Below are 26,626 nucleotides of genomic sequence, written 5' to 3' on the forward strand. Positions count from 1 at the left end.
CCCGTAGAAGACTGCAAAAGGAGGTGGCCAAGAAGCCGCTACTAACCCGCCAAGTATGGAAGCCGAAGTCTGAAGCGGCGATTCAGGCTAAGGCAAAATCGTTGCAGCCTTCGAAGCAAGGTCAACCTCCAGCGAATCAACCAAAGTCGCTGGTAATCCCAGTAGCTACTCCGGGAGATCCCGTTGAATCATCCCGAAGGAGAAAGTCAGTCTTGGAGCGCCTCGGTCCAATTCCCGATGAACGAAGCAAAGCTCCAGTTCAAGAGCGTTTGGGCCCGATGAAGAAGCCCCGAACGACTCAACACGCTAGGAGTCGCCGCCACCTCCAACATGACAAGGAGCTCAAGGCAGCTGCGCGTGCTAATTTGCGCATCGAAGTCCAAGAGCCCGTTGAGAATTCACGCCCAAAAGGGCATGTCTCAAGGCGCGTGACTCTTGAGAGCCCTAAGAAGGCAGTTCCCCCTCAGAAGGAGACGTTGTCGTCTAATGACGACAACGTTATACCCGAGAAATCATGCCGACACGCGATAGGTTACTCCGACCTTCAAACCGACGAGTTGTACTATCGTGATGGGAGCACGAGGAAAACCAGGAAGAGGAGTCCCCGAGGACTGGAAACTCAATACCCTTGTTCCAAACTCATTCGGGCAGTATTGTCTGAGTGCAACTGCATCAAGGCGGTCCCCGAAAGAGTTTCGGTTTTCGAAAAGCTCAGTACCGAAACGCCGAAACCAAGGCCTAGGCGTTTCCGACGAAGAAGAAGGATAGTCGAAGATGGAGAATTTCCGAGTGTCACCACCAATATGACCAGCAAAAGGGTATTGACACAGGATAATCCCGAGTCAATTCCGCCAGTACCCCGGTATCTAACTCGTCTATAGTCTGGAGCCATTACACGAGGAACTTATGGTAGGGTTCGGACGAGATTACCGTCAGAAGATGAAGAATCTGATGCTGGCTCCGCGGTTGCATCGGATAATACGGTGTCCAGTGAGGGACAACCCCGCGAGGCGCTTATGATTCGAAGAGGCCATGGCCAAACAACAGGAGAGCTTCAAGTTCGAAATGCAGATGGCCATGCAGAATATGAGAGAAATGCATGACCAACAAATCCAAGCATTGACGAACCAGCGAAGCGGACCAAGTCGTCGTAACCAGATTAATCTGGAAGATGAGGACACAGATGAAGCTCACAATGCTAATAATCCTCTCGTCAATGCAGGGGGTGGTAATGAGAATGCTGATGAAGACTCAGGTAAAAACCTGAAGATTAAAAATCTCGAGAGAAAAATCAATATGTGGATTTCCGCTCAAGAAATGAAACATCCCTTGTCCATACCCACGAGAATGGGAATCAATCCCCTATCCGGCGAAGTTCAGTCTGATTAACTTCACGCCGTTTGATGGGAAGGGTTCACCCACTCAGCATTTGATTTACTTCAAATCGCACCTGGGTGTTATCTCTGGTAATGAGCCTCTGATGGTACGGTCCTTCATTGGCACTCTTCGTGGAGCCGCCTTCGATTGGTATCGCCGTCTAAAAATTCGTAAAGAGATTCCGAAACAAAGCAATGAATTGCAGGGATCCGGTCAGTGAAGACTTTATCCTCGAGACTTGTCACAATAATCTTTCATTGGACATCCTCGAAGCAATGGTAACAGCACCGTCTGACACTTGGAAAGACTTGAAGGTGCACGGTGAACAAGCCAAACGCTTCCTCCGAAGGAAGAAGGCCGAGAGGAACCGACCGACGGCTAATCCTCCGAACTCGAACTTTGCAAGAGCCTAAGACTGATTGGACCATTGGGACTGATGGAGGTCTACGGATGAAGGGTAGATTGGTTATGCTAGCCAGTGCAGAGCTGAAGAAAAAGTTATTTGATGAGGCACACCGTACTCGGTACACATTGCATCCAGGGACCACCAAGATGTACAAGGACTTGAAGAGACATTTCTGGTGGAGCGGTATGCGTAGAGAGGTTGCAGACTATGTGGCTAGATGTTTTACCTGTCAACAGGTGAAGGCAGAGCATCAGAGACCGGCAGGGACACTTCAGCCTTTACCCATTCCAGAATGGAAGTGGGCAGATATTTTTATGGATTTTATTGTGGGGTTGCCGAAGTCGAAGAAGGGGAATAATTCAGTTTGGGTGATTGTGGACCGGTTGACGAAGTCCCAACAGGTGCAAGAGGTTAAATTGCTAAAACAAGACTCCAAAGAGTATACGAGTATAAACTGTTTCTCAAATCCTCTAACAGGTGCAAGAGGTTAAACTGTTCCCTGCGTACTCTAATAGGTATATGAGTCTAAACTGTTTCCCACTTTTGACGGGAAGTTCCTGGGGAATATTATGCTAATATTCTTAAGGATAACCTGATCAGGTAACTGAGAATAATGTCCGAATCAGTTCCGCAGAGGAAGCTGGGGGTGGACGATTTATGTAACGGGAAGTTCCTAGAGAATCATATATTCTTAAGGATAACCTGAACATGCGATTGAGGATAACGTACTCCTCGTTACACCCAGTTTTTTGCAAGAAAACTGGGGGTGGATAATTCATGTAACGGGAAGTTCCCAAAAGAATGTTAATATTCTTAGGGATAACCCGATCAATATGAACAAAGTGATGAACACTAAATCTCTCACCGATCAGACTAATTGACGTTGGGACCACCAAATTCGATCAAGTTTAATCCAATCAAACTTACACTATGTTCGTGCACTCAACACTTTTATAGTTAGAGTCCGAATATAATAAATCTTGATCTGTCACCTGGTCAAACCTTTCTATAGTTAGGACCACAACCAAAATCCCCCTCTTGATTCCTCCAATGAACGAGAGGTCCACAGATCGAGCGATCAAACCTTCCTACAGTTAGGATCGTCTCAAACCTCCCAATTGGTCAAACCTTCTTACAGTTAGGACCACAGTCAAAATCCCCTCTCGATTCCTCCAATGAACGAGAGGTCCACTTTCAAATCGAGTGATCAAACCTTCCTACAGTTAGGGTCACCTCAAACTCCCATTTGGCCAAACCTTCCTACAGTTAGGGTCAAAACCATAATTCACTCTCGATAAACGAGAAATTCACCTTTAGTTCGGTAATCAAACCTTCGGACAGTTAGGATTATCCGAATCTTCCAGATTCTCGGGGTGGAGATCCCACTTCTAGTTTCTTTTTCACTGGAAATAGAATATAAAATTCTTCCTTTCCAGAATCAAGGAATAGAATATAAAATTCTTCCTTCCTTGTTAAAAAGAACACCCGTCCACATATTCAACATTGTGGCAGGTTGTTATTAATAACACCAAAATCCATGCCTTACACGCACGGGGAATTTCATCCTGAATCCTAAGAAAGGATATGCCGACGCCTAACACATGTCACCGGTTTAGTCTTTTTCCGTAGAAGAAGACACCAGAGTTTGATTCTGGGGTATTTTACCCCGAAGCCTAAGTAGGGATAAGTCAGCATCTAACACACGTTGCCGGGTAGCCTATTCCCGTGACAATGGCGAAGTCTACGTATTCGTACTCGTAGCGCCAAGTCTAAGAGAATTCACTCTCTTAGCACAACGTTACATGCGGAACGGATTTAGACAATCCGCATGCTAGCCCGACTCAAACGGTAGTCGGTAAAGGCTAATCAAATCCGTTGAAGGCTGGGGGTTAGCCAAAAATCCTAAAGTCAATGCCTAACACGCGTCGCCGGGTAATCTATTCCCATGAGAAAGACGAAGTCTACGTATTCAATATCGTAGCACTAAAAGGGTTAACTCTTTTAGCTTAACGTCACGTGCAGAACGGATCTAAACAATCTGCATGCTAGCCCGACTCAAACGGTAATCGGTAAAGGCTCATCAAACCCGTTGATGGCTGAGAATTTATTAAAAATTCTATAAGTGCGAGTCATTGATGCATCAGCTCTGTTAGTTGGTCTCGTGACTCGATTATCCAAAAAATTCTATAAGTGCGAGTCATTGATGCATCAGCTCTGTTAGTTGGTCTCGTGACTCGATTATCCAAAAATATTAAAATAAGATCCATAAATGCAGATGAATCAGCTTTAACAGTTGGTCCTGCAACCCCGACACTTGGGACCACCATGCTCCAATACCTTAAGAGCTTAAACTGTGTATGCTCCAGTAAACGTACGAGTATAAACTGTGTCGACGTACGACGTTCGAAACCCTAGGGTCAACGCCGGTCAACGCGTAACCCTAGGTCAACGCCAGTCAACGCGTTGCGACCAAAAAGTCAACATTCAACGTTCGAAACCCTAGGGTCAACACCAGTCAACGCGTAACCCTAGGTCAACGCCAGTCAACGCGTTGCGATAAAAAGTCAACGTTCGACGTTCGAAACCCTAGGGTCAACTCCGATCAACGCGTAACCCTAGGTCAACGCCAGTCAACGCGTTGCGACCAAAAAGTCAACGTTCGACGTTCGAAACCCTAGGGTCAACACCGGTCAATGCGTAACCCTAGGTCAACGCCAGTCAACGCGTTGTGACCAAAAAGTCAACGTTCGACGTTCGAAACCCTAGGGTCAACACCGGTCAATGCGTAACCCTAGGTCAACGCCAGTCAACGCGTTGTGACCAAAAAGTCAACGTTCGACGTTCGAAACCCTAGGGTCAACTCCGATCAACGCGTAACCCTAGGTCAACGCCAGTCAACGCGTTGCGACCAAAAAGTCAACGTTCGACGTTCGAAACCCTAGGGTCAACACCGGTCAATGCGTAACCCTAGGTCAACGCCAGTCAACGCGTTGTGACCAAAAAGTCAACGTTCGACGTTCGAAACCCTAGGGTCAACGCCGATCAACGCGTAACCCTAGGTCAACGCCAGTCAACGCGTTGCGACAAAAAAAAAGTCAACATACGGTGATCTGAAACCCTAAGTCAATACAATGTGACGGAGGTAGTCAGTTCAAAGTCAACTCAATGACACGAGCTAAACTCAATTCATCAGCTGTAGACTCGAGACCCCGACAATACCAATGCGGTAGAAGGCCGCTCTAGCGAGGCTTATGCTTCCACTAAAGATCCTATGTTCATCCCGGCTATCCCCCAATTTGCTCTGGGTACACCTAAAAAACTTCCCCAGCTAATACGTAAAGGAGATCGTCGTACCTTACGGCAATTGATTACCGACACACCTCTGGTATCTGTAGGCATCGAAAATTGCCTATAGGTCTCCACAAACAGCTCAGTGTTAAGGAACGATGATGAGCATAACTGTCCGGTTCCCAGGAGTTCAATTGATGTCGGTGAATGCCTGAAGTGAATCGACGAACTACGTGAACTGACAGAATTTCGGAATAACGAAGGTACGGGCTAATCGAGAGCCCCGTGATGTTTACAAAAAAGAACAATACCCTTCGTGTCTCATTCATTATACAGATGATCCAACTATTGGGGCTGATAGAACTCCTTGTCGGCTTTCCAACGCACTTCGAATCACTCAAATCTGAGTTCGGACGAAGAATTTACAGCGGAAGCGGACGAATGCACCACAACGGAGTGTCTTGGCCAAAGCCGAGACACCCTAGGGTGTCTCGGATTTTGGGAGACACCCTAGGGTGTCTCGTATTTTAGGAGACACCCTAGGGTGTCTCCAACGAGGATTTGGGCCCTTTAGGTGGTTTTAACCGCTCTGCAACCCCTCAAGCCTATAAATACAAGCCCCAGGCCCTGTTTTTTTGGAGATCTGGAATTTTGGAGGATTGGCGAAGCCCTGCTGGAGTGAAGAGTGATCGAGCACTTCAACACAAGAGAGTTTCTTCGTCAGATCTACATCACCCGTACCCGATCCTTAGTCTTATCCCGTTGTGGTAATACTAAGAAGAGCAATTATCTCGCTTTTATCGAGATAGGCGCTTCAAGTTTCTAGATCTCCTTGCGGATCGACGAAGCTCTGGACCAGATCTGATTGCCAGGTAGTCCACGGATATCAACATCCCCGTCACAGGCTAAAGACCCACACAAGCAAGAGACGACGAACGGATCTTGTGTTTATTTTCAAGAAAGTTGTAATCTTTTTATTCTTTGTTGTTTGAATTCATTTGTAACGTTTAAAGTTTAATGAAATCAATGATGAAGGCAACTTTCGACGAAAACAGCCATAGCTTCAATGCAAAAATTACCACTGCCAATTCTAGATCATGAACTGGGTAGTTCCTCTCATGTGTCTTCAACTGCCTATATGCATAAGCTACTACCTTCCCATGTTGCATCAGAACACAAGCTAAACCCAAATCAGAAGCATCTGTGTGCACTACAATTCCTCCTGACTCATCAAGAATTATCAAAACTAGTGTTGTTGTCAACTTCTTCTTTAACTCCTCAAATATTGCTTGACACTCCTAAGTCCACAAAAACTTGACCTCCTTTCGAGTCAGCCTAGTAAGTGGTCCTGCAATCTTAGTGACATCCTTTATGAATTTCCTATAGTATCCAGCCATCCCCAAGAAACTTCGTACTTCTGTCACAGATGTAGACGGGTCTAATCTCAACACCGTATCAACCTTCTTTGGGTCCATAGAGATACCTGCTCCTGAAATCACATGCCCCAAGAAGGATACTTGCTCCAGCCAAAACTCACACTTGTTCAATTTTTCCATAAAGCTTCTTCTTCCGTAGAATTTCCAACACCGTCCTTAGATGCTCTGCATGATCTTCCTTGGTCTTGGAGTATATAAGAATGTCATCGATGAACACCACCACAAACTGGTCAAGATATTAGGAAAACACCTTGTATATCAAACTCATAAATGTAGATGGAGCATTAGTCACTCCGAACGGCATCACCAAAAACTCATAGTGCCTGTATCATGTGCGGAATGCGGTCTTGGGTATGTCTTCCTTCCTCACCTTCAACTGATGATAACCTGACCTGAGATCCAGCTTTGTAAACACCCGAGCTTCTCCGAGCTGATAAAAAAGGTCATCAATCCTGGGAATTGGGTATTTATTTTTGATAGTAACACAATTCAATTCCCTGTTGTCAATACACATTCTCCGGCTACCATCCGGCTTTGGCACTAACACCACTAGTGCTCCCCAAGGTGAAGTACTAAGCCTGATAAATTTCTTATCAAGATACTCCTGGACTTGCTTCCGTAGATCCTCTAAATCTGCTGTCAGCATCCGGTAAGGTGGTTTTGAAATAGGTACAACTCCTAGAATAAGATCGATGATGAACTCTATATCTCAGCCTGGTGGCAAACCTGACAACTCATCAGGAAAAACGTCAAGGAACTCCTCGACAATTTCTAGTATGAGCTTCTCCTCTACGTCTATACAGGTTAATACTCCATCCACGCTTGCTTGATACTCTGGCTGCTCCATCACTTTGCTACCACTCATGAATTCAAACTCTGGGTGTCCTGGTATCTTGAACACTACACTTCTGCGTCGGCAGTCGATCGTCTCCTTAAAATAACATCGAACCAGTTATGGCAATTTACCATCTAAAGATGAAGATTTGAAAGATTGTCTGCATAGGCTTAAAAAAGCAATGGTCCAAATCAGCTTAGAGGCCCAAAAGCCCAGCCAAGGGCAAATCTATCGGTCAGCCGAGCAGACGAGTTATTTTTTGACCAAGGGTCATCATTATTAACTTGAAGTGCACGATCAGTCGGTCTCCTATAACTAAGATGACTCCTCGAACAGACGTCTCGACCATATACTCGACCCGAAGCTCACTCGGCTGTCAGGTCGGGAAATCATAAAGACAACTCACGAATCGACCCGCCTCTACTAAGGGGATGAGATCTAACTAAGCTTGCTTCAGATGTCAATCGACACTACAACATTGATCAGTCCCATTAAGATCTCTGCTCTGACAAATCCCGTGCATAAGTTGCTTATTCTACACAAAATTCATTTCCCAGGGATCGCCATGATGCTCCCCTGGGCTCGAATGACTTCCACTCTAATCACCAGCCACCATCTAGAGGGGGAAGGATGACCAAGCAGCTAGCCTATCCTCTGCCCTACCTCATTTGTTAAATCCAGGATATTGAGAAGACATTTCTCTCATGTACTCGAATGACTTCCCTTCCAATCGCTAGCTGACATCTGGAAGGAGAAGGATGACTCAGCAGCCTGCCTGCTCACCCCTCAACCGCCTCCTGTGCATAGTCAAAGACAAATGGTCAAACTCTCAGAGGCGATGGGCTATAAAAGGAGGGAAAGAAGGTAAAAGAGGGGGAGATTTTTTTGCTACTTCTTCAAAAAAGCTTTGAATTTACCTTTGTTAAAAAGAACTAATAACTCTCAAAGAGTACCCTCTAAGGACCTCAATGGCCCAGAGACTCCCTCAAACCCCACTCAAGTTCACCAGCTGACTTGACCATCGGAGGTACCATGGGGGAAATAAGCCCCGCCCTCACACGGATTTCTTCTTGTTTGTGTAGAAGGATCATGAATTCTAGTCTAAGGATCGGGCATAAAGTCGAAGGAGGAGTCGGCCTCATCTCTCATCCTCTCCCTATTCGCTGCCAGTGCGAAGACCAGAACGGTAACCCCCTCGACTGTGTGATATCAAACATCAATAGTTTCATGCCCACCATGGGTCCCACTCTCTTCTCTGAGAAGAAATACCCAATTCCAAACAGGGGCCCGATCTTGTTCATTTTTGAAAAATGTCATTGGAATCGCACCATTCAAGATAAACAAAGCCTGAAATCGCATCGTTCAAGCTAAGGAGGATATGCCTATGGCTATAATGAGCCAACATAGGCCTAGCCCTCAAGGGATTCAGCAGCTTTCTGGGGAGTATTTTCCAAGTGGAACCCAAAAAGCCCTCCTAAAAAAGACACACCATTATGGTGTTTGTCTGGCTTGAAAATGAAGCACATGCTCCCTATCGCCGCCACAAATAAAAACCCCACCTCCTGGACAGCCAAGATGCCTGGGGTTGGATCGCAAACAACACCCCAAGGGTTATGATCAGATCTCGTATCGCTCTAACTCCCATCAGCAACAGCTCACACGAGCAAGGAGCAGTGATTTAGTCTGTGGCTGGCTCCTCGGACCATCATCACCTTCAAAGGAGAGTCCTTCCTCACCAAAGATGAGATTGCGGGAAAACTCGGGGAGCCACTGATGGCTGCCTCTTCAGGAAATCTGGCAATAGCCTCTAGTATCTATTCGAACCACCAAAGTCAAAGGAAGATTTGGTGGTCGAAGCATACGACTCGCATTCTCCTTACAAAAAGAAGGCTCCTCCATCTACAGGATGGTCCGGTCGTTGCTACTCCTGGAATCCCCAAGGGAAAACAATGGTCCCATCAAATTCCAGGAGATAAAGCATCGACATATAGGGTTTCATCAATAAGAAGCCCCCCATCACAAAAGTTGCATGGGCCTCCCCCTATTGAGCATCATCCCCCCAAAAGCTCGATCAGCAGGACTCTGGACATACAACGCAACCAATGGTGGACAAGAAAGATCTGTTGAAACCCCCGTGTCCGTCGTTGACCAGCAAGGACCTTAGTAAAAACTAAAAGTTCAGAAATGTCCTTGGCTGATGAGATGGCAAATATGTCGACAGCTCAAAAGCCAAATAGCTCACCCTCAAGAAAGAGAGCAACATCCGACTCCAGATATTCAAACGATTGGGGACTCAGCATCCTCAGTCACACGGCGACAAAGATGGCTAATAAAAAGCTACGGCTCTCCCTCATTAAGAAAGGAATGTTCGAAGACAGCAAGAGGACCAAAGAGGCTCCCTTTTGGCGATCTTGTTCCCTGGAAAAAACTACATCCAAAATATATGAGCTAAGAACAAGAGTTCGACACCGTTTGAACAATCAATATTGAAAAATTATACTCTATTATATATAAATTCCAGTAATCAATGAAAGTGTCAAAAGAAAAGAAAGACATCAAAGACCTAGTCATCTAGGCAACGACTTCTTAGTCGGCATAAAGACCTTGGTACCTTCTCAGGGTAAAACCAAGGCACAATGACTTCTTCGTTGGCATAAAGCCCTTGGTACCTTCTTAGGGTAAAACCAAGGCACAACGACTCCTCAGTCGGCACAAAGCCCTTGGCTCTTCTTAAAGGTAAGCCTAAGGCACAACATATGGTTTGATTCCGTCTGCTCTCATCGGCCATCATGGTCAAGACCTTGGTACGTTCTCAGGGTAAAACCAAGGCATAACGACTTCTTAGTCGGCATAAAGCCCTTGATATCTTCTCAGGATAAAACCAAGGAACAACAATTCTTCAGTCAGCACAAAGCCCTTGGCTCTTCTTAAAGGTAAGCCCAAGGCATAACATATGGTTCGATTTCATCTGCTCTCATCGACCATCATGGTCAAGACCTTGGTACATTCTCAGGGTAAAACCAATGCATAATGACTTCTTAGTCGGCATAAAGTCCTTGGTACCTTCTCATGATAAAACCAAGGCACAACGACTTCTTAGTCGGCATAAAGCTTTTGGTACATTCTCAGGGTAAAACCAAGGCACAACGACTTCTTAGTCGGTATAAAGCCCTTGGTACCTTCTTAGAGTAAAACCAATACACAATGACTTCTCAGTCGGTCATAAAGACCTTGGCTCCTCATCAGGATAAGCCTAAGGCACATCGACTTCTCAGTCGGATATCAAGACCGTGGCTCCTCATTAGGCACAACGACTTCTTAGTCGGCATAAAGCCCTTTGCTCCTAATATAGGTAAGCCCAAGGCACAACGACTCCACAGTCAGTACAAAGTCCTTGGCTCCTCGTTAGGATAAGCCTAAGGTACAACCCTAAGGATGACCTCAATAATTACTCCTTGACCAAATGGGGGGAACGAAGACGTCGACACTGTTGGCCTTCTTGTTTTGATGATGTTTAATAAATAATTTACGACTAATATTGTTTGTTTAGTGTTTGTGTTTATCTATTTATTGTAGATAAACAATATGTTGGAGGATGGATGGAATTGCACTTCAACGAAAATATCCAATGGAGGTTAGTGGAATAGTGGTTCAAGCCTATACAATTCAAGTTAAAGATCTAATTACAAGCTTCATCCAAGTTTACCAAGCTGAGCTACAATGAAGATCAAGATCAAGCTTGGGTAACATTAGTTTAGGTTTTATATTATGTGTGTTAGTACTTTAAGCTCAATATTATACACACATTATATTGGTTTCCATGTATATATAGTTTCATATATACATATATGTTTGGTTTCCATGTATATATATATAGTTATATATATACATGTATAGTTTTGAGTTTTCCTGTTTATAAATATGAGATTACATATTTCATATTTATTATTGTGTTTTGGTTTAGCTATATAGATATGAAACAAATTTACATTCATATATATAATCATATGTTTCATACTCTATTGTGTTTAAGAATATATTGCATAGAATATGCAATTTTGTGAAAATTTTGTGTTTCTAGTTTATAGACTTCATAACAACATTTTATATCTTTTAGCAAGTCTATATAATTAGTTTACAAAGTTTCAAAACTTGGTTTATGTCAAAACATCAAAAAAACTCATGTTTGTATGTTTTGGATATTTTTGTAAAATGACAAGTTTTCACAAATAGGAAATACAATTTGGAAAATTCTTTTTGTAACATGTTCATAAACATGTTTATAATCATTTCCCAAAGTTTCATAATTTTTGGACTTCATTTGTTATTTTTAACATATTTTTAAAAGTCTCAAAAATCTATTTTTAAACCTGGAAAACTGTGTATATCAGTTCACAGTCGACCGCGCGTGCCTCTGCGGTCGACCGTGCTTTATCCAGAGGCTGCATTTGATTTTTATTAATTTTCGGTCGACCGCCATTGGCTCTGCGTTGTCCAAAGAGTTTGTGTATTTTTCAGAACTTCCCACGGTCGACCGGATGTGGCTCTGCGGTCGATCGTGACTTTTTCAGCCTATTTACCAACGGCTAATTTTGGCCCGTGGTCGACCTCCAGTGGGTCTGTGGTCGACCGCCGATCAATAACGACTAGTTTTCTGTCCTTTTTCCAGATGTGTTTTCTAAGGGCTTTTTGGTCTTTTTGCTTGGGTTTTGGCTGAAGTTTTTGTGTTCCTATAAATACCCCCTTTCTCTCATCTTTCATACCAACTAATGAAATGTTTTAAAAAATTTTAAGAGAGTGCTAAACAAGGGTTTAAAGTTTTGTTTAGTGTTTGTTTAAAAAGCTTTTAAGCATTTGAGAGTTTGTTTTGTAAAAACAATTTTACAAGGGCTTGAGGAAGATCATCCATTGGTGTTTGAGCATCCAACTCTTCTCCCTCACTCTCTTGATCTATTGAGAAGTTTTCTAAACTCATATCTAGCTTTACATTTACATATTTGTTTGATTATCATTTATTAAAGCTAGTTTTTATATTGAGTTTAGATTTGATTAATCTCATTGTTACACACACCCACTTGAGCTTATTATACTTGCATTCATAATATATTTGGGGTTGTAAGAGATAGTAGCATTGAGTTGATCCTAATTGAGTTCTCACCTTGTTTAGAGAACAATCATTTGTTGTGTGCTTAATTGTGAAGTTCACTTTGTAATACACTTGTACACTGATAGGAGTGTGTGATGAGGACGGAGTCGATACCGAGAGGAGTGACGTTGGTTGCCTAGTGAGAGATGATAATTTCGAGCACTTGAGGGAGTCGATACGTGAGGACCAACACTTGAGGTTGTAGCTTGTGTATGTACTTTGTGAGGATTTATGAGAGTTGTTGGTTGACTTGATAACCGAGTGTGTAGAGTTTTCGGTTAGCTAGAAAACCGAGCGTGTAGAGAAGTTCCGGCTTCCAAACCAGCTTGTGTAGTGGATTTCTCCCCGGGAGTGGGGAGCGGAGACGTAGGACGGAAGGTCCGAACTCCGTGATCATTTCCTTGTGTTTGAGTTTGGCATTGGCGCATTTATTCTTGCATATTGTTATATCGCCATTGTTGTATGATCATATTGTTTACCCTTGTTTATATTGTATATCCTTGCACATATCTTGTAGCATATCATACTTGCTAGGATATATTTGTTAATTAGTTTTAATTAGCATAAAATCCGATTAGATTAGCATAAACCTTATTCACCCCCCTCTAGAGTTCTTTCCTAGTGGTATTAGGGTCTAACAAACACTTATCCCGCATGTTTTATCTAATCTACAAGGATCAACATTATTCTTGAAAAGAAAGTGGAGTCACAACATGATCAACTATTTCATCAAGCATTTGCAGCTCTCAAATGCAAAATACAGGAGAAATCATTTTTCATTCAAAAAAGAGTTTCATACATTTTTTACCAGAAGACCTAACAGGGCTTACAAAAAAAACAACACTTAAAAACTCCCTCCTAAGGCTCAGAAGCACCGCCCCCAGAGTCCTTCCTCATTTTCTTCAAAGGCCTCCTGGAAGAACTCGGCTCCTCCGAGTTAGCCCCTCTTTTACAGACCTCCATTGGTGGAGGAAGGACCGTCGCTTCGGAGTCGGAGGAAGACGAGGAAGAATCTCCCATCTCCGGGATTCCTCTCCGTCCAGAGCTCTGAACTCCTAAAGACTGAGGCGATACCGAAGCTTCTCATGATCTCTACCTCGAGATCACTAAGAGCCCTCGACTCCAATACATTTTCCTGCACTTCGGACCAACCTAAGCTGAACAGTATGTTGTCGGCACCGAACACCCAGATGAAGAACTTCTTCCATTCTTTGTTCAGCTCTGAGAAATCGGCGTTTAAACGAAAATCGCTCCGACGGTGGAAAAAAAAGTGTGGGTCTCCCTCAGCAGACCCCACATTAACCACATGTCCAAGCAAACTGATGCTCTGCCCGCCTCAGAGCAGGCGTCTATAAACGCCATCAAGGTATAAATGGCGTGTGGGTGAAATTAGCAGGGGAAACCCCCAAAGCCGAAAAAAACCTCCCTGACAAAGGGATACAGCGATAGGCGCAATCCACATTGCAGATGCGCCAGATAGACAGGCACCCGATCCTTGCCATGTATATGTACCGGAGTAAGACTATTCGGTGCTCCTATGGTCATCACATGAGAAATATCGTACTCGTCATGCACCAGGTTGCCTCGTCCATAGTCATTCTCAACCTAGACAGATACAAGACCCTAAGTTTCTTCTTGTAGTTATTTTGAGGAAAAGCCATAGTAAAAATCTCTTAGGAGAAAGGAAGAATCGACAAGGAGAAATGTTCCTGATGTAGAGTGTTCTTTCAAAATAGCGGCAGGAATTATTTATAAGCCTCCGAAGAAGCATGCAGAAGAATTTAAGAGGCACAATCCTGGAGCAACTAAGGAAGATCCGTTTTGAAAATCGGAAACAAATCGCTCAAAAATGCCAACCACCGCTCGTAACTCATGCCAATCAATTGGCAAGTAAGGTGCCATTCACCCTACCCACGACGCCTTGTTTCCTCTGAAAAAACAGTTCCCAATACTAGTAATATCAGTCTACAGAAGATTGACGGTTAGTAAGTCCTACACCACGTCTCCAGCCACGATCAACCGGCTAAAAATTCTCAAACACCCTGAGCAAACTCATATCTATTTCACTCGGACCCGACTAAAGTCAGCTCTGAATGAAAGGGGCCAACTGTTATGGTAATTTACCATCTAAAAATAAAGATATTGAAAGATTGTCTGCATAGGCTTAAAAAAGCCATGGTCCAAACCAGCTTAGAGGCCCAAAAGTCCAGCCAAGGATAAGTCTATCAGCCAGCCGAGCAGACGAGTCATTTTTTGACCAAGGATCATTATTACCGACTCGAAGTACAGGATCAGTCGGTCCCTCATAATTAAGACGACTCCTCGAGCAGACGTCTCGACCATACACTCGACCCGAAGCTCACTTGGCTGTCGGGTTAGGAAATCATAAAGACAACTCACGAACCGACCCGCCTCTACTAAGGGGATGATATCCAGCTAAGCTCACTTTAGATGTCAATCGGCACTACAACATTGATCAGTCCTATTAAGATCCCTGCTCTGACAAATCTCGTGCATAAGCTGCTTATTCTACTCACAAGTCATTTCCTAGAGATCACCATGATACTCCCTTGGGCTCGAATGACTTCCCCTCCAATCACCAGCCGTTATCTGGAGGGGAAAGGATAACCAAGCAGCTGGCCTATCCTCTGTCCTGCCTCATCTGTCAAATCTAGGATACTAAGAAGATATTTCTCTCCTGTACTCGAATGACTTTCATTCCAATCACCAGTCGACATCTGGAAGGAGAAGGATGACTCAGCAGCCTGTCTGCTCACCCCTCAACCGCCTCGTGTGCATAGTCAAAGCCAAATGGTCAAACTCTCAGAGGTGATGAGCTATAAAAGGAGGGAAATAAGGTTGCTACTTCAAAAAAGCTCTAAATTTACCTTTGTTAAAAAGAACTAATAACTCTCAAAGAGTACACTCTAAGGACCTCAATGGCCTTAGGACTCTGCCTCAAACCCCACTCAAGCTCACTAGCTGACTTGACCATCGGAGGTACCACATGGGAAATGAGCCCCGCCCTCCCATGGGTTTCTTCTTATTTGTGCAGAAAGATTAGGAATTCCAGTCTAAGGATCAGGCATAAAGTCGGAGGAGGAGTCAGCCCCATCTCTCATCCTCTCCCTATTCACCTCCAGTGTGAAGACCAGAACCGCAACCCCCTCGACTATGTGATATCAGACATCAACAGAACCCGTTAGTGTCAATCACCAACAAGTCTGCAAATAGTTCCCTACCACAAATTACCACTGGACATCTCTTACACTCCCTACTAGACATCAACACCCCCCTACCGGTGTTGATATTCCAGCTCGCCTCTAGACTATCACATGGTATGGTGTGTCGTGCAATGAACTGAGCAAATATAAAACAGTGCGATGCCCCAAATCAAATAGGGTAAATGTAGGGACTGAATAAACCAAAATGATACCTGTGACTACGTCTTCAGATGCATCTGCCTGCTCAGTGGTAAGTGTCATAACCTAACCTTGTCTCTGCAGCTGCTGAGCTTGCTGACCGTATTGCCCTAGGTGACTTTGCTGATAAGGTGGCTGATATGGGTGCTGAAAATGAGGACCTCTCCACTATCTTTGGCCTTGAAATTGTTGACCCCTCTGATGTCCTCAAAACATCTGCTGCTATGTGGGAAGTGGTGGCCTCAACTGTTGTCCACCCTGTCTAGTCTGGCCTGCTTGTACTATCGATCCACCTGAATATCCTCCTGAGACTCCTCTACTAGGACAAGCAGTGAGCTAATGATCCACTGCCTCACATACTAAGCACAACCCGTTAGCTCTCTGGCAATCCTTCATCAAGTGCCCCGACTTGCTGCAAAAATGACAAATCATTCTGGTCGACTGCAGAGCTGGTCTCAGAGTCCCTGTCTGTTGGCGCTTGGCTGGTGCTCCTCCCATCTGAGGCTTCTGCTGGTTACCTCCTGAGTTCTATCCTGCGGGGCGCTTGTTTGCCCCTCTTTTCACCAAGTTCATGATCCCAATCAGCTGTTCTGCTTTCCGAGCTACCTCTAGGACATCCGTATAAGTCTTAACTCCCTTCTGACTATAAATCTGAGTCTGGATTTCAAAGTTCAGACCTTGCATGAACCTTTGTCCCTTATCCACTTCATTCGATACCATCCATGGGAAAAACCTGCTGAGCTTGACAAATTCTGCTGCATACTCATCTACATTACTAGCTTTCTGTCTCAGCATAACAAACCACCTCTGCATCTCAAGACGAGCTGTCTTCGGGAAAAATGCCTCTAGGAAACTCTCTCGGAATATCTCCCATGAAATTGGCTTAGGCAGCTTCTCCTCCTCTGCATCCCACCAGGTCCTCGCTACATTAAAGAGCTGCAACTGTACAATATCCTCTTGGTCTTCGTCTGGTATCTTGGCTGTCCTCAATAGGCAGTCCATGGTCTGCAACCACATCTCGGCCTCATATTCGCCTTCAGTCCTAGCAAAGTGTTGCGGGTTGAGCTTCCGAAAATCGGACACATTGCTCGGCCTTACAACTTGTTGCTGCTCATTTCTCTGGCGATTATGAGTTACCAGGTCCCTAATCACTTCTGCAAGATCAGTTTGATCGACTTGGTGTCCCTCAGGGACAACTAGAGTAGGGGGTCAACATTTTGGGGTCATAGTGATCACCTGAAATTGAGATTGGTCGAGATTAGGACTTGAGAATCATAGAAATGGGAGTCAAAGGACGTATGTCTGGAAAGGAAAGAACTCATTCTATACATGGTCTATTTTTAGCTCAATCTTAGTTTCTACTTGTATACAGGATGAGACAACAATTCCTAAACCTGGCTCTGATACCAATGAAAACCTTATCACATCCCGGTTCCAAAATGTAATAGTTAGGAACGTGACTCAGTTGGTAATACAATCATACGATCACATTCACGCCTATAGATCATCCTGTATACAGATATAAGGACAAAACTATACCAAAGAGCATGTAACCAAGATAATAAAAGGAATATATAGATAAAGAAATATCAAAAAATTTTATAGTTCTATGACAAGTCCACAATTTATCTAAAGAGAAAGGAAAATACACCCTAGTCCAGAGAGCCACATGTGGCTAAAGAAAAAGCCTAAACCAAATAACTACCTAAATTAACTGAACTGGATAACTAATAGAATGAATGGTGATCACTACTGATGAGTCTGCCCATTGAAATACTCTCCATCATGCGAAGGAAGAACGGTTCTCGAGTCTGGGGCACGCAAAGCCCAGGGGAGACAGAAAACTCCCAACAAGCATGCAAAATGAGGAAATTGTGCGCGTGTAAGTGTAGGTGACATATATAAAGGAAAAAAAAAATGAAAACTCAATTAAAGATGATGAAAGAAAAGGCTAATTATAGATATCCAACAAGGTCAACCATAAGACACACAAACACATTATTATTATTTTAGATGTTATTTGAAATTAGAGAAGAATATTTTCATGTATATAAATCAGTTTCCCGTAAACCATCCAGAGAACACGGCTTCAAGTCAGGATGGGCCCTTACTTCTCATATATATATATAAACCAGGATATCAAAAATGCGCACAAGCCCGTTTATATACATGTTTGTTTGTTTGTTTAACCTAAGAAACTATGCATGAAATGTTGTGCACTAACTATAGTATTACCGTGGAACAACTTCCGTAAAATTGTGAGAAATAATTGTGACCCAGAATATGTCCAATCAAGAGAGGTGCATGTTCTAGTCGATGCTATAATAGTAATAGTCAAGAAAAATCTCATATCGGGATATCGATATCGAGAGCATAGCCATGCTATGAAAGCACACTTATAAATCATATTTTTGTTGGAAGTCGTCTTTATGCACAGTCTAGCCTATTTGATGACATTACTGATCAACATGAATTACAACCACACGATCTATGTATAACAAAAAAAATCCAAAGTATGAACTCACTGGTTCACTAAAAAAGTTATAAGTCTGAACTAGTAAAGGAAACAATAGCTAAATTATAAATAAAAGTCCAACCCAACTTGGAGCAAGGGAATCAATTGCCCAAAGGCCCACGTGAAAGGCCCACTTTACCATAGAAGAGCTTGTATTTTGTTTACAGGCTCAACAAGCTTAGCTAATCATGGACTCCAAGGCCTTTATTTCATGCAGATGCTACACACCATGATATTAATCTCTATATACTAATTGTTAGGTTAACTTCACAGTGTAATACTCTTAAGATAAGTAGTGTGCTTGTTTTAAGATTTTGGGAAAAACTAACAAAATTGTTGTATACAGTATATAGCCAAAAATAGATAAAAAAATTTAATAATGCTTTTAAATAGAAGGTTGATAAATTATCAAAAATATTTAAAAAGTTTAGCCTTGAACGTAAATAGCAATAGAAGAGGTTTTATCATGGGCCTTAGGTATAAACATAATTATGAAGTAAAACTCAAACAAGGGAAAAAAATTCTTACAGGAAAGGAAAAATAGAATAATAATAAAAATAATAATTGAGGAAAGGATACTGGCATGAAGGAAAAAACAGAAATAATGATAATAATAATCATAATAATAATTGAGGAAAGAATGCTTACCAAATAGTTGGAAGAAGACTATGAAACCCAAATCCAAAAGAAAATTCAACCCTCGTCCCTCTCCTTCTTCTTGTTCTCTATTGCGTTTTTTCCTTCCTTTTTTTTCATTTTTCTTTTTCTCTGTAGGTATGGAACAGAGATGGGGAGAAGAGGGAATTGGGTTTTAAAGGAATGGGTTGAGTGGAGAAATCCCTAAGGATAAGGAAGTTTAATTAGTTGTGAAGGGGACTGTAACAAAACGAAACTATAGGGATTTCTCATGATTTGGATGTGGGAGATTATTCGCGGAGGTCGAGGGAGTTTTTTTCTCTTCTTTTCCTCCGATCCTAAAACTCTGCAACATACCCGTGAGTGGATAAGGGAAGGAGATGGAGTTTGATAATGGGCTAATGGGCTTTTTTTGGACACTTTTTTTTAGCTGAAGATGATTTGGGCCTCCTTTCATAAAAAAAAATTGATTATTACACCTTCCATATGAGCTAGACCCGCCATATTATCCTAATTCATGTCTAGTGAGATTTGGGCTTGACCCATATCTAGAATCTGATTAGAACCAGTTAAACTATAAAATTAGAAGGGCATCTTGGTCCTACTCTATATTACCTTCATTATAATAAAACATTCAAGATGAACATAGGTAATAGTCATAATAATACACTCTAATATGTTATTACATGTGAATTATCTTTTTTATAGACCAAAATCTCGACATATGTGTTTATGGATGGATCCATGAACTTTATCATATGGGTCTGCATATAAAATTATGCATATATGATATATCAATTGATCATATATTATAAATCCATGAAAAGTTTAATTATACAATAATCACAAAGATTGATCTCAACACATAATACTATTCATGTTATTTGACCCATTCAAATTAGTGACCAATTCAACCACTAATTGTTCAACAAGATAATACTTTGTTGAGACGATAATGATTAGTCCGTTATTTGAGGAAATATCTCTCTCAAATTTCTGAGGCGGTCTTTGAGGAGGTGGAGATGATTGGGTGCAGCCTCTATATAAAGAGTCGTCATCTCTTTTAGAAAACACAACTCAGGGCCGGCCCCATGGGTAGGCGGGAGAGGCCTTCGCCTAGGGCCCCAAAAAAACAGGGGCCCCCAATGAGAGGTAACCAACAGATTGAACTTTTCAAAATAATTGATCTCTCTCTCATCATTTAGAAGATTTAACACCGGAAAGATAGACTTGAGCTTGAATCACACTTCCACCGACCATGAATCCAGGCATCACCATGAGACCAACTCCGGGCTTTTCTTCTTCCTCATCTAAAGTTAAGTTCTTCACTACACTTTCCATATAAACCTCTGAGAATTCACTCCCTCCCTTAACTTGAAAAACCCTAACTTTGGGATCAAAAGAATAAGCAAGCATGTGCAATAACCAAATGGACTTAGCAAGCTTCAGAAAAGCCTGATAGAATGGAGTCCTCGGATGCCCACCACTCGTCACATAATTCCTTTGATCCAAATTCCCAAAAAAGGCATTCTCCATTTTCGAATGAACAACCATTAGGTACTTGCTCCTGCAAAATTTCCCAAATATGGAATATGGGCTTTGACTGAGTATATCTAATGGATCCATAGCTCTAACGGCAAGATATTGATGGAAAAAACTCTCACAAGAAACATTGAGGTTTCCCGTATTGGCCGAAAAGCTTTCTTCTTGAAACCCACAGAACATTTTCTGGCGAATATGAGACTCAAAGGCGTACTTTTTACGAGCCCTTTTCGCGTAAACTACTAAAGGATCAATGGTGTGAGCTGCTGCGTCAAGATCCCACCCTGCTGCTTTCATCATGTTAATCAAAGGTTTTGAGAAATCATGGATGGTTCATTGATCAAATCTTACCTTCGATCAACTATGTCATAAGAAAGATTGAATTGCTTAGCTATATTGTCAATTGAGAAAAATGTAGTGGAGAAGCTTGATTATACAAGTTTAATTAATGATTTTGCATCTAAAAAGGCAAGAAGAGGCTTCATAAAGTGCTACTTCTATTGGTTCATTGATATTGTTTTGGGAATGGGAGTGGTAGGGTGTGATTTGTAGGCCTTTGACCAGGGTGGGTAGCTTAGGAGAACTACATTGTGTTTGATCCTTGGGGTTAATTATAACATCCATTGGTATGTAAGCAGCCCTAAAGTTATTTGGGTGCAACACTTTATTTAAAAAAAATCTTGAATATAGGAGGGCCCCTTTAGGATTTTTGTTCAAGTTTTTGCCTAAGGCCCACAAATGCTCAGGACCGGTCCTGACACAACAAATAAAAGAAGAACCCTAATCCCATTCCTGGAGCCCCCTCAAAAACCCATTAGTTTTTCTCTTCCGTTTTAGCTCAATTCATTTTCATTTTCATGTCCATACATAGATAGTTCACGTATGACAAGTACATATTAAATCTAGAAATTATTTGCAGACCGCTGATATTTAAGTTTTTTAAAAATTAATCTATTTAATTATTATGAAAAGAACCCTTAAAATTTCAGAGTTGTAAGAAATATTCTGATATTTAAAAATTATCACCGACACATGAAACATAGAAGTTATATTTGCCAAAATTAAAAGTAATTTTTTTTAAAAAACACTCCTAAAGTTTTAAAAATTAAAAATCACACACATGAAACATAGAAGTTATAACTGCCAAAATTAAAAGTAATTTTTTTAAAAAACACTCCTAAAGTTTTAAAAATTAAAAATCACACCCTTAAAGTTTAAATCATACTCCCTTTAAAAGCACGAGTTCAGAAAATCTTTTCATGGTCAATATTATCCTTCACTATTTTGAATATTTCATATACATCTTAATATATCCTAATTGTAATCATATCATATCCTAATTCTATGTGAAACTATCTATAGCTTAACAATTTAAAAAATAATATTAATAAAATATATAAAATAACCACTAGTAGAAAACAGAGCATTGGCGATGGAGAAATCTGTCTCCAATGCAGTAAAATCTGTCGCCAATGCACTTTCGCGACGGGGAACAGGCCGTCACAAATAATCCTGTCGCCAATGAACATTGACGACGGGGTAATCCGTCACCAATGTTCATTGGCGACGCCGTCGCCAATGAACATTTGCGACATGATTTTGCCCGTCGACAATGAACATTGGCGACAGCTGTACGTCCGTCACCAGTGTTCATTGGCGATGGGACTTGCCGTCACCAATGTTTGTAATCCAAAAAAAATTGCTTTTTTAGCCCCCCAATCGGGAATGTATACATGTTGCTACCAATATTCACAGTTCAACAGTATTCACATCCAATAATATTCACGTTCACAATCATCGATTTACATCCAACAATATTCACGTTCACAATCATCGATTCACATCCAACAATATTCACATTTACATTTATCGATTCACATCGAACAATATTAACATTCATCAATTCACATACATACATTCATCATTCATATGTTCACCAATCTAATATCGGTTAGCAGCACTACCAGAATGCGAATAAAATGCACCAGATCCCCCCGATCATCTGTAAAACTTACTTGGCATTTCTAATCATATGCTCAGGTATTGGTCCCAAAACCTGTTGAATTATGCGTAATATTAGGATATTATTAGCCTTGATTCACTTGACTATTAGGTGTTATTTGTTTCCTAGTTTGATTCCTTAATTATAGCAGTATATTTATTTCCCTGATTGTAGCAGCATAATTAGCCTTCTATTATGCTTAATATTTGTATATATTCGATCCTAATTCAATGAGAGAGCCAGACCATTTTCTCCATATTTTGCTTCCTAATTCTACATGGTATCAGAGCTATGACAAAATATGGAAATCAAATTCATGGCCTCACCTCTTCTTCCACTTCCACCGAAACCTCTGTTACTTCCATCCCAAACTCTGATCTTTTCTCTCAGCAAGTAACAAGCCACAAACTGAATGGCCAAAACTATCTACAATGGTCCCAATCTGTCCTCATGTTCATCTGTGGAAAGAGCAAGGACGATTTCATCACAGGCACTGCCGCTGCACCAAAAGAAGATGATCCTGCATACAAATCATGGAAGGCAAACAACAACATGGTCATGTCTTGGCTTGTCAATTCCATGACTCCCGAGATTGGAGAGAATTTCCTACTCTATGCCACTGCTGCAGAGATCTGGGAAGCTGCAAAAATTACATTCTCAAGCTCAGAGAATACATCTGATGTCTTCGAAACAGAAAGTATTCTTCATGAACTGAAACAAGGTGAACTCTCAGTCACTCAATTCTTTAGCTCTCTCACCAGACATTGGCAGAAAATAGATCTCATCGATACTCAGAAGTGGAATTGTCCAGAAGATGCCAAGATCTACAGATCAATTGTAGAAACCAAGCGGGTGTTCAAGTTTTTATCAGGTCTCAATAAAGAACTTGATGAAGCTCGTGGAAGAGTAATCAGCACCAAGCCTCTGCCTTCTCTGAGAGAAGCGTTCTCAGCCATACGCCATGAAGAGAGTAGAAGAAAGGTTATGATGGGAGACTCTACTGTTGCACATGTCTCAGAAGTCTCTGATCTAGCTGAGGCTCTAATACCAACACATGTCTCAGAAGTCTCTGCTCTAGCTGCCACAAGTGAAAACAAAATTCAAGCTGCCAAAGTCTTCACCAACAGGAGGAATAACAACAAACCACGGCCTTACTGTGATCACTGCCATCGACCAGGGCATACTCAAGACAATTGTTGGAAACTCCATGGAAAGCCTCAAGACTGGAAGCCAAGAAACACTTCAAACTCGTCTGATCATGAACCTCGAGGCAACTTAGTTACTTCAGCCTTATTCAGCAAGGATCAACTAGAGCTTCTTCAAACTCTCATCAGCCAGTCTCAGCAAGTTGGTCAGAATCCTGGTCCATCTAGCAGTGCTCAAGTTATTAAAAGAGGTAACATATCACTAGTCTTTCACTCCAGATCAAACCATTCTTCCTCATGGATAGTGGATTCTGGAGCCACTGATCATATGACTGGTAACAAAAACCTCTTCTCATCCTATTCTCCATGTGAGAAAGAAATAACGGTCAGTATAGCAGATGGATCAATATCGTCTGTTGTAGGCATTGGAACTGTTCAAATCTCACCCACTTTGCAGTTGAACTCAGTATTCTTTGTTCCGAAATTGAACTGCAATCTATTATCAGTTCATAAATTGAATAAAGATTTGAAATGCCTCACCCAATTCACAGATGATTCTTGTGTTTTTCAGGTCAGGGATTCGGGGAAGATGATTGGCAGTGCTGAAGTGAAGTCAGGACTATATCTCCTCAAAACACCATCATGTTCCACATCTTACTTGGCATCTAAGTTTAGTTCAAATTCTATGAATAATGACAAAGAAATCATGATGCTTCATTATCAACTAGGTCATCCTAATTTTGTGTATCTTTCAAAATTGTTTCCATCCTTGTTCTTGAATAAAAGTGCCAAGTTAATGAATTGTGACGTTTGTCAACTATCAAAACACACAAGAAATTCCTATGTGCCTAGTTCATACAAAGCCTCTCATCCCTTTTCAATGATTCATAGTGATATTTGGGGTCCCTCTAGAGTACCTAATGTAACTAATACAAGATGGTACTTACTCTTCATAGATGATCACACACGGCTAAGTTGGGTTTTTTTGATGAAAAAGAAATCTGAAACTAGCAATCTATTCAAACAATTCCATGTTATGATTCAAACACAATTCAAAACAAATATCCAAATTGTTCACTCTGATAATGGAAGTGAATATTTCAATACTATTCTTGGTGATTATTTCAAATCTCAGGGCATTATTCATACCAGTTCATGTATCAAAACCCCTCAGCAAAATGGAATTGCTGAAAGAAAAAATCGCCATCTCTTGGAAGTAGCCCGATCAATCATGTTCACATCACATGTTCCTAAACACTACTGGGGAGAAGCTGTACTCACTGCAGCATATCTCATTAATAGAATGCCATCAAGGGTACTCAAATTCTCAACACCATGTCAAATGTTATTGAAATCCTTTCCAAAAACAAGATTACTCACTCAAATTCCTCCAAAACTCTTTGGATGCACTGCTTTTGTACATCTATATGAACAAAGTAAGTTGGATCCTAGATCCTTAAAATGCATATTCTTAGGATATTCTCCTTCTCAAAAAGGATATAAGTGTTATTCACCATCTCAGAGGAAATTCTTCCACACAATGGATGTAACTTTCCTTGAACACAAACCTTTTTACTCCAATTCATCAATTCAGGGGGAGAATATATGCATTGAATCTCAGAATTGGGAAAATACTTGTCATAATCCACAAAATCAGCAAAACAGTATTGTGTCACATGTTCCAGAAAATGTTCAAACAGAAAATGTTCAAACAGATGCCAATTCCTTGCCTCAGAGTCCACTAATGACTGAACTTCAGGATTGTCAATCATCGACCTCAACTCCACTGCCAAGTAACAATCATGATCCAGATATGCCTACCAATGATAATGCTTCAAATTCTGGCTCTGAGAATATTGCCACTGATGAGTTAGATCTGCCAATAGCATTGAGGAAAACTGCTCGTAACATTCAACCATATCAGATTGAAGATTATGTCTACTATGGGAATTTATCAACTAAGTATCGGGCTTATGTTGCTCAAGTAGATCAAGTAAGCATACCAAATACAGTTCATGAAGCCTTAGCCATACCTGAGTGGAAGAAAGCTACTTATGAAGAAATCAGAGCTTTAGAAAAGAACAACACGTGGGAAATCACTTCTCTACCCCCGGGGAAACGTACAGTTGGATGCAGATGGTTATTTACTGTGAAGCATAATTCAGATGGCTCAGTAGAGAGACTTAAGGCACGACTTGTTGCAAGAGGGTACACTCAGACTTATGGCATTGACTATCAGGAGACTTTTGCTCCAGTGGCTAAACAAAATACCATCAGAGTGCTTCTTTCTCTAGCTGCAAATTTAGACTGGCCTCTTCATCAGTTAGATGTAAAGAATGCATTTCTAAATGGCGATCTCTCAGAAGAAGTCTACATGGATATTCCACCTGGATTTGAAGATAAACACTCACAAGGAAAAGTGTGCAAACTGAGGAAGTCTTTGTATGGCTTAAAGCAAAGTCCCCGAGCCTGGTTCAGCCGATTCTCTCAAGTTCTCAAGAAGTTTGGTTATTCTCAAAGTCCTGCTGATCATACACTCTTCTCCAAACAAGCTAGCTATGGAAAAATCACAATCTTAAGTGTTTATGTTGATGACATTGTAATCACAGGAGACAATGAAGAAGAGATAAAGTGTTTAAAGAAGACTCTAGCCACTGAATTTGAAGTTAAAGATCTTGGGGAGTTAAAATACTTCCTAGGTATGGAGGTATCTCGATCACACAAAGGCATCTCAGTTTCTCAACGAAAGTATACACTTGATCTACTCAAAGAAACAGGAATGCTTGGATGTAAGCCCTCAGAAACACCTATGGAGCCTAATCTGAAACTCGATATTGATGAGGCAGAAGTAACTGTAGACAGAGGAAGATATCAAC

General features: G+C 41.6%; 1 protein-coding gene across 1 annotated transcript; it reads right to left on the bottom strand.

Annotated features, from left to right (window-relative positions):
• LOC109847035 lies at positions 20,225-20,936 on the bottom strand (the record flags this gene model as incomplete). Its single annotated transcript, XM_020416279.1, has 2 exons — positions 20,225-20,689; positions 20,726-20,936. Coding segments are annotated over 2 exons (642 nt in total), but the record flags the coding sequence as incomplete, so codon positions are not given.

This window comes from Asparagus officinalis, chromosome 7, assembly GCF_001876935.1.
Source record: "Asparagus officinalis chromosome 7, Aspof.V1, whole genome shotgun sequence".
In the NCBI taxonomy this organism is placed as follows: domain Eukaryota; kingdom Viridiplantae; phylum Streptophyta; class Magnoliopsida; order Asparagales; family Asparagaceae; genus Asparagus; species Asparagus officinalis.